This window comes from Pieris napi, chromosome Z (assembly GCF_905475465.1).
Source record: "Pieris napi chromosome Z, ilPieNapi1.2, whole genome shotgun sequence".
Lineage (NCBI taxonomy): Eukaryota > Metazoa > Arthropoda > Insecta > Lepidoptera > Pieridae > Pieris > Pieris napi.
Window position 1 is genome coordinate 13,041,981 of NC_062259.1, and position 12,171 is coordinate 13,054,151.

The 12,171-nt window shown below is 36.2% G+C and overlaps 1 protein-coding gene across 2 annotated transcripts in view; it reads left to right on the plus strand.

Moving 5' to 3' along the window:
- Window positions 1–4,635: 4,635 nt before the first annotated feature.
- Window positions 4,636–12,171, plus strand: part of LOC125062843 (insulin-like growth factor 2 mRNA-binding protein 1) — a 65,178-nt gene continuing 57,642 nt past the window's right edge. For both annotated transcript variants that reach the window (XM_047669032.1, XM_047669031.1), the window contains exons 1-3: window positions 4,636–4,866; window positions 6,248–6,305; window positions 11,153–11,248. In XM_047669032.1, coding sequence (XP_047524988.1) covers window positions 4,662–4,866; window positions 6,248–6,305; window positions 11,153–11,248 — 359 coding nt within the window. In that variant the 5' untranslated portion in view covers window positions 4,636–4,661. The remainder of the gene's footprint in view (window positions 4,867–6,247; window positions 6,306–11,152; window positions 11,249–12,171) is intronic.

The window sequence follows — 12,171 nt, forward strand, 5'->3', positions numbered from 1 at the left end:
GCAAAATGGCACGCCCGAATAGACTACTTGCTTATAGGGAAAATTATCCAGATAAAGAAATCGGTGTCCAAGACGAAGGCTTGTACTACTTTTAGCCGGAAAATGTATTGTGTATATTTTCGTCCACCGTGCGTACTTGGTTGGGCACTAAAAGAAAATTACGTCCGTGCCCACTACCCACTCGGGTTTGATATTCTGTAACAATAAAGCTATCGGAGCGTTGCCATGTACTACTTAAGGCTTCATTTGGTTTTCATAATACTTATTGGCGTATTAATATTGGTTTCGTCTCACTGGGGAAGTGCCTACCCAAAGGTGTAGTTACGAATGAAATTAATAAACTTTGTTTATCATATGCATTACTGGTATTAGCTTAAGTATTGCGTTACCAAAGCCAACTGCGTTTGAACAAAGCGACTTAATAAATTACCCATTCAAACCTAATTTTGAGGAGGTTATAAGTAATATGAGATTATTCGTCATCCTGTTTGGGAGATCATATTTCGCTGAGGATCGTTTGTTGCCAGGCGGTTTTCATTTTATTAATGATGGTAACAGCTAGTACCAGTGACTACATTCGGAATTACGATCAGCCCATATTATCCAGTGTCCATAAACTATAAGTGTTCACGAGACAAAGGACAATGGCGCAAAGTTTGAAAGGGATTATTTTTTAATATTTTGTGTCTAAATATATTATTCCGATTATTCTTATAACACTATTGTTTCAGTTATTCTAATCAAGCCAGCATGTTGACAGTAATGTTAATATGCCAGTGTCGGTTCTGCCACACTATTTTCCCCAAAATATTCTATAATAACCCGTGTAAAGCATAGCTCACTATCCAACATCTTATATACAAAACGGAATACATAATTCACTAACAACAACCATCCTAGAACTATTCAAATGTGATTATAATTTATAAAAATAGCGCTCCTTTGTGGCTATGGCAGCTCCTAGAATCTATTGATCCCAGGTTGAGTAAAATATGATTAGGTGATGAAAAATGAGATACTGATTCAATTAAACCTAACATCAAAAGAGAAAAACGTTGTTGGAATTTCAATTTACTGGCAAGCCAATCTTCTTTCTTTATATAAACTCTTATAAGATTTCTAATACTTGAAAAGTCGTTTTCAATTTCGTTTTATGTCTTAAGGTTAAAGGGAAGCCAAAGCAACGTACAACCCACAGATTATAATAATTGTTACCGCCTAGGTCAGATGATTGGAAAGTAATTTTGCGGTTATTACTATATTTTAAATGAAATAAACCAGTGGCGCTACAACCTCTTTATGTATGGGCTTCAGATTTCTGTATTTGTTTCATGATTTTTCAATCTAATAACCAATAGGTGATCGGCCTCCTGTGCCGACCCACGCGGTCGACTTTTTGGGTCTAAGACGTGTAGGTTTCTTCACGATATTCTTTCAGGGTTCGAGCGAATGTTATGTTTTACAATACTTTTTAAATAAGCTACTATTACAGATTAATCCATGCTGCAATTATGTATTTTAAATGACATACAAAACAATGCATACACATAGAAAAAAAACAATACAACATAAAACAGTAAAATAAAATATTTACATAAAGACTAAGTATTTCTTACAGTAGGAGGAACTGAGGTGAAAAACACCATTTGTCAGTTCACTCAACACACAATTAAAAACGCCTTTTAATCTATGCAGTAATTATTTCCATACATTGTGTCATGAGTGCCATAATAACTAGGGAACTGGCGAGCATTTAAGTAAATGATTAGCCCGTATTTCGTAATGATAGGAATTAAAGTTCGGACAATTACGACACAATTTTCTTATTGAATTAAGGTCGTACGTTGCTGCGTTTTTAAACTAACTTGGTTTAAATCTAGGAAAAAATCGATACTAAATCATTTTCTCGTGTCTGCCTTTGGGGTTAATGGCCAATACCGTATAGATAACGAAGAAAATACATACGAGTATATAGAGATACATCCAAGTCTCTCTATATATTCTCTCTCAGGCATTATCACAGGAGGTAGATGTAAAAATTAAAAAAAAACCCTACTAAATCATTCGCTCGAAGCTGTTATGTCCATTCGATTTATTAGAACCACCTAAATACAAAAAAAAATATTGTCAGACATTTTACTTACTGACTTTAACCGTTTCAGTTTATTGATGTCCGCGAATCTGAGGAAAAGTATTATGGCTAATTAAAATTAATTCCGATCCAAAAAAAATTAAATAAAAAACATTCAAAATATTATAAAAAAACCAAACACCGCAGTCTGCCAAGCGTGCATTTCATATATGTATATATTTTAAATTATAAAAAAAACTTTAAAAATTGATATTTTTAAAAGTCCTAGCAAACATCAGCTTTATAGGTACGAGCAAATCATATATTATACCTGTTTTTTAATATTGCTAAGGGTGTCAATTGACAACGCAGCGTTACCATGGTGGCAGACGTGGTTCTTAATATCCCTTATCGTATAATCGCTATTAAAAAAGTCTGCCACGTGAGCAAATCAATCGAAAAAAATCAAAAGATATTTTGCTCGCCAGCTCCCTAGCTATAAACTTCTATGTAAAATCCATTTTAAGACAAATTGGCACGCCATTATGTGTGGCAGAATATGCGAACTTTAGATTGTACCGCCATAATATATTTGTACCATATTCTTGCAAATAAATACATTATTATTATTATTAATGTATGGAACGAAAACTAACCTAACCTCGAAAAGTCGAGAGGTTAGTATAGTAACGGCGGTCGATGTTGCCTCCTAACGTAACCATCACCCCGAGGTCTAGGCACTGGAGCACTCACGGATTGTTTTCCTGTGTAAATTGCCCTGTAAACGATCAAATTTGCTTGACAAATATGTTTGTCAAACTTCACGTTTTCATCAAACAATAGCTTAGACGATCGAACCAAATATCAAACAAATTTGTTAAATTTATAGTAGATTCTGGTTTCTCCTTTCGTAACGTGACGTCGCCGTGCCGAGCGCTTACAATGATTAATTCAGATGACACATTTTGGCATTGACTCGAGCACTGTGTATCAAGAAAAAAAAGAAGACGATGGAGTCGAGAATGGTTGAAATTAAGACATAAATTCTCTTGTTCTTGTCCATATAATCTTTTGATTTTATTTTCCATAACATCGGCATATCACGATAAACAGATATGAAATGCAACGTAAATTCCTTGTTCGTAATATTGCCACTCATATCGTCACTGAGCGTAGCGTCCTCCATGATGGCAATACAACGAATGAGATCTTGTTTGACAAACACCCCCGTAGTCCGTACACGTTCAAACCTGTTTGTCAAACTCGACATCAATCCAGATTTTCATCAAACACGACAAACACGTAGATTGTTTGACAAACGCCTCAAACACAGCAGTACACTATCAAATAATTTGACAACCACGTAAAATTTGCTTGACAAACTTGTTTGTCAAACTTCACGTTTTCATCAAACAATAGCTTAGACGATCAAACCAAATATCTATCAAATTTGTTAAATTTCTAGTAGATTCTCCTTTCGTGACGTGACGTCGCCGTGCCGAGCGCGAGTAATTCAGATGACGCATTTTTGGCATTGACTCTAGCACTGTGTATCAAGACAAAAAAAAGAAGACGATGGAGTTGAGAATGGTTGAAATTAAGAGATAAATACGAGAATTTGCTACGGGAAATATTGCGCACTGAACCTAAAGACTACGCAAACTTCCTGCGCATGGACCATAAAACTTTTGAAGATTTACTGACTATACTCCATCCTCGTATTGAAAAAAAGGACACAGTTATGCGGAAATCTATACCAGCTTCTCAAAGGTTATCAATAACTTTGAGGTATCTGGCTAGCGGCGATGATTTCGAAGACTTAAATTTCAAGCCTGCGTTGCACCTCGAACATTGAGCAACATTATCATTGAAACTTGTGAAGCAATAAATAAAATAAAATAAAATAAAATAAAATAAAATAAAATAAAATAAAATAAAATAAAATAAAATAAAATAAAATAAAATAAAATAAAATAAAATAAAATAAAATAAAATAAAATAAAATAAAATAAAATAAAATAAAATAAAATAAAATAAAATAAAATAAAATAAAATAAAATAAAATAAGAAGCCTTTTATTTCTTGCTAAAAGATATACAAAATAACATAGGTTTACTAAAAATAAAAAAAAATCACGATAAACAGATATGAAATGCAACATAAATTCTATGTTACTAATATTGACACTCATATTGTCACTGAGCGTAGCGTCCTCCATGATGTCAATACAACGAGTGAGATTTTGTTTCAAACTCGACATCAATCCAGATTTTCATCAAACACGACAAACACGTAGATTGTTTGACAAACGCGTCAAACACAGCAGTACACTATCAAATAATTTGACAAACACGTAAAATTTGACAAACTATTTGATCGTTTACAGGGCACTTTAGAAAACAATATCCACAGAATAATACATAATATTCAGAGTCTATGTTTCATTACTGGCCAGTAATAAAACCTTAAAAGCAAAACCTTATTCGAAACGAAAAATGAAATTTGAATCCGTTCGAACATGCATGTCATTCAGTTAAAAAACAACCGGGCATCGATACACATCATCTCCCTATCCAATTCTGTCTCCATCATGACTGAACAGCTGAAGAACGTGTCTGCTATGAACAAGCTGTACATCGGTAATCTGCCGATGGAGGCGGACGAGGCCGCGGTTCGGCAGCTGTTCGCCGAACACAACCTAACTGTTGCCGACATATCCGTAAAACGAGGTGGCTATGCCTTCGTGGACTTCCCTGACCAGTCGGCAGCTGATCGAGCTATTGACAAATTGCATGGTAAGTCAATTCTGTTAAAAGAACTAGTTAACTGGTAGAGTTTCTTAGGTCGGTAGCTCATGTTTGAGCTTCATGGTCAGCAGGGCAGCAGACTGTCCCCACCAGTTTCTGGCTTTCTTATTGCAGTGTAGGGTTTTGAGGACGTGATGTTGTGATGATATGGCCGAAATAGGACGTGTTGTTGACATAACACCTTAGCTGTCTAGTAATTCAAGTAAAATACGGTCGTGCTTATAAAAAAATATTTGACTGCAGTCTTTATTAAAATATATTAATGTACATATAATTTGTAAATATAACCAACGTTTAATGGCCATACACCTGTCCAGTAAATATAAGAACATACTGTTTTTTTTGTATTATAGAATATATAATTCCGAATTGGCAATGGCTCCAAAGATTGTAATTTGATGAAAATCTTCCTTAACTGTAAAGTTAGTGCTTAATAAACGTGCCATTCTCAGCTCTGAGTTCGAACCCCGGCAAACACATAAAAAATAAAATCAGTGGCGCTACAACCTCTTTTAGGTCTTGGCCTCAGATTTCTGAATCTGTTTCATTATCATTTTTTTAATCTAATAGGCAAGTCGTTGACTACTTTTTGGGTCTATGACATGTCATGGTTTTGTTTTTTGTCGATGTTTTCTTTCACCGTTCGAGCAAATGTTAAATGCGCACATAGAAAGAAAGTCCATTGGTGCACAGCCGAGGATAGAACCTACGACCTCAGGTATGAGAGTCACTCACGCTGAAGCCACTAGGCCAACACTGCTTTACTCTCCGGCAAACACATGCTTGGTAAAGATTGTTAGAAAGCAATCAGCCTTCATTGGTATTATAAGTATTTGTCTCAAGATTTTTTTAAGTCTCAAATTAACTACAAATATAATTTATGTCATTAATGACCTCAATGTTTCGTGATCAAAATTACATCGTGATACCAAATCACCTCTTGCTTGGTTAAGGCTGTTAGTTCAATTCCCGGCGAAACTATATTTAGGTACGTGCGTTTAAAATGGCGTGTAAGACAGCGGCTGTAATTTTTATTATTAAGAAATGTTGCCTATTAAGGTATTCCTATTACAGTAAAGTAATTTTCCTTAGAGAGCAGCGTTGTAAAGAGCCATTTTATTATCATGTATCAAACACAATTCTGCGCCGTTATATTGATCACAACCTTTAGTAACGTTGCCTAACAACCTCGCCTTTTTTCACCGATAATTTAAGGTACGAAGACGCCAATTAGCAACACAATTCAATAGACTAATATCGTGGGATCAATAAATATTTTACTCTTAACCTTTTTGACCTACTTAGTGATAGAAAGAGAAAACAATGGAATTTGTCTGTATAAAAGCATGTTTTTACAACTGTTCAACAGGTTACTCGTACTGCGGACTTCCCCTCATCGTAGAACCATCTGTGGCCAACAAAAAGATGTAAGTTGCCTGAGTAAACGTTTCTTTCTATTAATCTATTATAAATAATAAAACCAGTGACACTGCAATACTTACCCTTATTTCTTTGTGTCGTGATCATTTTGTATAAGCATGTTAAAGCCAAATACCGGGAAATCATTGCCCAAATTCTAAATTCAAGCGCACCGAAACTTGGATGTGTTGCTGATTTTCCATTGAACAGGGGCAAACTGGGAGAATGCTATGTGACCCATGGGCGGCGGTGTAAGAGTCATCTCAATGCCAAATGGCTCGCGAGTGCGTTGCGGGCCTTTAAGGAAGGAACAGTTACGCTCTTTTCTGTAGGACCTCCAGTCTAATTGGTTCGGAAATACTTTGTGACTAGCTGGTTCGCAGCAAAAACTTCTAAGTAACGCTCAGTTTTGTAACGACGGAAGTCTAGGTGATACGGATAGAATTTCGTATTCTCTCTCCACGTCCGATGATAAAACTTAGATGCTGAACTTAGAACTGAACGTCGTTCGATATGCCAACGGCTAGTATTCCGATACTGACTGTGGCTTAAAGCCGGGCGCATACATACTGATTCCTGATCAGAAATCCTGATCAGGTTTCCTAATCAAGAATTCCGTGTGGAGAGCGCACACATTCTGTTTTTTGCATTCGGAATTTAAACGATCAGTTTGATCATAGACGCTTCTGATAACGCACGAGTATGGACGACGAAGACGAATTGATGCTCATTGCTCTTTTATTGGCGCTAGACAAAAAGGGCATAAAACGTCGTTATTGGGTGCATCCACTGAATACCCAAAGATTAACTGAGAGTCAATTCTATGTCAAAAGAGCAAAGTTATGGGCATACCCAGAAGAATTCTTCAAATATTACAGGATGTCAATGAGATCCTTTGATGAGCTTCATAATAGCATACGAGATAAAATAAAAAAGCAAATCAGCTGACGGAGAGCGTTACGTCGTACGTCTACTCGGCACAGCGCCAACGCGATTCTGAATGAAAATTTCCGTACGTGTGCGGCGATCGAGTCAAAATGTATGCGAATGCTGCGTTCGGGGTGACGTCATCAGGTTTTTTTCCGTTCTTCCAAAACGAACGCACGGAGAAATTCCGAACCGAACGTCAGGTTTTTTTCTGTCCGGAAAAAGTAAGAACGGTGTGCGCCTTGTCGAACATTTATTATGCACGCGGACCATTCAGGTTTCCGAATCTGAAACCCTGATACGGAAACCTGATCCGGAATCAGTATGTATGCGCCCGGCTTAAAGAAGTGTAAAGAGGAGTAGCGACACTTGGTGTCGATACGGAACGAGCAGACTTGTGTCTTCTTGGGGTTAAATTGTACTAAGTAGGTTTAGTCAACCCACGTAGCAGAGTATCGACTTCAGACACAAGCTTGTTCTGATGGTGATCGAGAACTACCCGGGCAAGAAGGTCACCAGCCGAGCGACAACGACGAAAGCCATAATGACAGTCGTAGATCATTTGGTGACTTTCTAGATACCTTAGTAGCTGGTTGGTGCGAGCTTTAGCTTTTTAAATCACTTGTCCTAAAAGGTCTGCAAAGCACTCATAGATTCAGATGCTGTGGTGGTGTCTATGGGATAGCAGAATCAATTAAAATGCATGATCATTTTCCGCAGTTCTAGAATCTTATCTCAATTCACTTCAGTCACCTTCAGTACGAGTAGTGGCAAATTTAAGGATTTTATAATTTCGGGAATGTCAGTAAAACTACGAGAATGTATATATTTTTAAGACTAATCTTTTATATAGTCCTTTCTATTTATAGTTAAATAGACTTAACGGGTAGGCGGTTCAATAAAGTGGCATTGCAATTGTGTAACGAGGGAATACGCATGGATTCATTCACGACCCACCACCCACCCCATCCCATGAATACCTATAAGTGTACTAGGCTAGGGGCGTTTCCGTTAAATTTAACCATGACTAGGTTAAAGTTAATCGCAGTAGGTCTGTATGTTACCTAGATAATGACTACATTTTCTACTACATTAGATACTAATCTAAAGAGACTGCATTAGATCTTAAGAGGAAAATTGGTTTGTTCGTTTAGAATAGGTTTTTGCCCGTAAACTAGTAATTTTAATACCCCGGGATATACGAAGGCGATCCGATAAGTACTAAGCCTCACCGACCGATAGCACAACTATCGCAAATTTCAGCCGAATCGGACGCGTAGTTTTGTTATGATCGTGTGTGGAAGCGAGCGGATGCGGCTTTCAGAGTAATTGAAAAAGAACAATATCGGTCGGTGATGCGTTTCTTGTTCCTGGAAGGGAAATCGCGCATCGAATTCAAAGAGCGATTGGATGCATTGTACGGTGACTCTTCTCCTTCGATGGACACCGGCAAGAATTGGTCAACGTGATCACACGTCGGTTTTTGATGAGCCATGCCCAGGTGAAAACGGCTACCACGGAGGATAACGTGGCAAAAATCCACGATCTTGTATTGGCAGACCGCAGATTAAATTGCGCGAGATAGCTGAGACAGTAGGCATCTCAAAAGACCGCGTGGGTCATATCCTGCACCAAGTGTTGTGCACGAGAGGTCAGCGCAATGGATGCCGCTTATGCTCACTCCGAAAAACAAGCGCAACCGTTAGACCACTTCACAGCAGTGTTTGACGACGTTTAAGGGTGAGGCTAAACGAGCGTAATTTTGTGAGTCGTGAGTCGCAGAATTCCGTTCACAGAAATTCTGCCTGGCAGAAATTCTGTTGGGATGCCAGACGAGCGCATTTTATTCAGTTACTATCGAACGCTTATATCGGATGTTTATGTCGTGCAATGGAACCGTTGAAAATTTTGTGTATTTACGAAGCATATTTAGAAGAAGTTTAGAAGTTTAGAAGTAGATAACGCCAGAAAATGATGCTGGGTAAATCCTCAGATTTACCCAGCATTTTTGTTATTAAAAATTAATGTTTTTCTTTATTAAACTGAAGGAAAACGTTCCAAAAGTTCTGCAAATTTGACAGATATATCGAAAATAAAATAAATAACAAAAAATGTTCCGTACACTTAGGTTGGTTGCAAATTTTATACGTGATATGAAATATTATATCGAAAACTTCCCCAAGTTTGCAGAACTTTTGGAATTTTTTTCACGACCATACAGCAAAAATTAATTTAATTGCAATTTTAACAATGTTCCGGACTGCGGACAAGGTTGCAAAATGAGATTTATTGTCGTCCCAATGTACCATTCACTTGACCGAAGTTTGAAAACTTTTGGAATTATTATCAAATTTTCGATTTCGAATGTCTATAATGACTGGTCAATAAGCGCAATCCGAAGGTGTTTCCAAAAGGTGTGATCTACATCGACTACCTGGAGAAGGGTAAAACGATCACAGGGCTCTACTATGTCGAATTATTGGGAAAATATATTTGTTTTTAGCATGTACTTTGTAAGTAATTTTCGGACCACACTCGTATGGAACGGAGACGCCCTAAGCTTGGAGGAAGAAAATCCTGAGACGAAAATGCTTTCTAAACCTGGCTTACACCGTAACACTGGCTAAACAGGCACACAAAAGGATCAATGTGACGCATCACCTATTAAGAGAAATTATCTCATTTGAAATTTGATGCCGAGGTGACTCCTGTATGACAAAGACGTGTGAGATTTGATAATTTTTTTTGAATCTTATATAAATTGAAACTTAATTACTAAATAATTAAAAGCAAAATAAATTAATATTTTTTAAATATATTTCGATTTCAAAAATGATCGTTAATAATCGTTATCCAAATATTTCTTAGCTAGAGCTTCGTAATAAGCTTAGACAATCCTGAATGTTATTGACAAAAATTCGCAGAAGGACGTGTTTATACCTGCGTCCGAATAGCCTATTGTCGAGAAACAATACCGCTCGCCGAATACTCTAGAAAATTTACGAATACAATGCATTTAAAGTACTTAGCACAAATTCCAATAAATATAGAAACGTTTTAATTTTGTTGCTCAGGCTGATATGATATGAAATATTATTTTTTAGAACGTCCTAGGCAACACACTATGACATAATAATTGCTAAGCTTGGCTAGACTTTTAGAGATAGATTTAAATCGAATAGCATTTTAGCATTTTGCATGTTACCAACAAACATGCACAATGTTACAATACGATCAACGTTATTTTAGAATGAATTAATGGAAAAAACGGCCTAATAATATTCAAATTTATCTATTTCTATACAATGTTAAAACATGGTAACAATTTAATGCAAGTGATATGATAACTAGAAAAAAAATTTTTTTGTTGTAAATGTATTCCAGTTTCGTAAGTGATCCTATATTTTAAATTACCATGTGGTACCTTCGCATCCATTCGATCTCTCTTGTATGTATATCAAGAAAAAAACATTTTTTTTATTACTTTAACAATATTTCTTGATCACATTTCATTTTATAATATTTGCTGGTTCGCAAAAGTTAAACAAATATTCCACGATACGATAACGATAATGTAAGCTGTAAAAACTACATTATAAAGAGTATATTTATTTGCACCTTGAGAAGTCTGCTGAAATGCGCCAATTTGCGTCAAGGATTGTTTTCATCAGTTATGCCCCTGTACGTGATAAATAAAGGAAATTTTCCAGTAGCTGTATTTTAAAATGAGACCTGTATTTTTTCCATGTCTTTATTGCGTTGCCTTTGATGTTATTAAACGTAGCTTCTGAGATCTTTATATTCCCCTTTTCATATGAATAACCAAATTTTAAATAGAAATAAATTTCGTTGTTTACTTGGAGACGTTTTTTTTATTAATATTTATATATAGAAACTACTGCAAATGCCTCAGTTAACATGTTTTCAGTGTCAACGCGCCGAATCTTCAGAGCGTGAGTGCTACACAGCTGAAGGAGACCAGTACTGATTCTTCAACTGTCGGTGGTGCTGGAGGTGGTTGGAGGTAAGTCGTAAGCAGTAGGCAACCTGCGCCAGGTAATCCTTCTAGTAGCGATACCGATCCCAACGTTTTTAATGGAATTTTAATCTTCGGTACAAAGAATTTTATACTGGGGATCGGTAAATATGTTGGAACCTAGATAGTGGCCAAGAAGAGAGATACGAAAAAGTAGAAAGAAGACGAAGAATTCTCTAAGTATTAGTATTTTTTTAAATCTTTTACACTTCTTCTTTTAGAAGCAAGCTAAAAATTAAGCATATGCTATTCTCAGCTTAGTTTGTGCGCTCCATCCCTGTGCATCAATGGAGTTCTTTATGGCAAATTTTAACCCCTAGATTCAGAGTCGTGTATGTGGCTATGTGTGTCTCCCATGTGGAGAACACAGAAGGTTCATCACATAAATAGATATAGATAAGGTTATATATATATGTATATGGTTAATACATACTTGTCTATAAAGAAGAATAAATCAATAAACAAAATGCATTTCTGGATGTATATTTTGTAAGAATGTGCAGAATATAGTAGTATGCATTGGGTATTGAGTACATAGCTAGTTGACCTGATAGATGTCGGTTCAGAAAACCCTATCGATCTGTGGCACTCCCAGAGTACATAAGCTATTCAAGTCTATTCGATACGATCACTTTGATATCGCATTCGTAAAAGCGAATCGTAAGACTCAAAAGAATGTAATAACTCTTGTTCGGAAAACGTACATAGATATATATATAATACATATAAGCATCTTGTTACTATGTTTGAAAAATTAATGCATTTGCGGGGCTAGCAAGTACATTTTAGTTAGTGAATTTGGATTATTTTGTATTAAATCTTAGGCTTATTTTTGTGGTTTAATGTAAACTATTATCAGCTATTTATAAAGACTGCAATGGTTTTACGTTAACATTCTCAAGTTTAGTTTC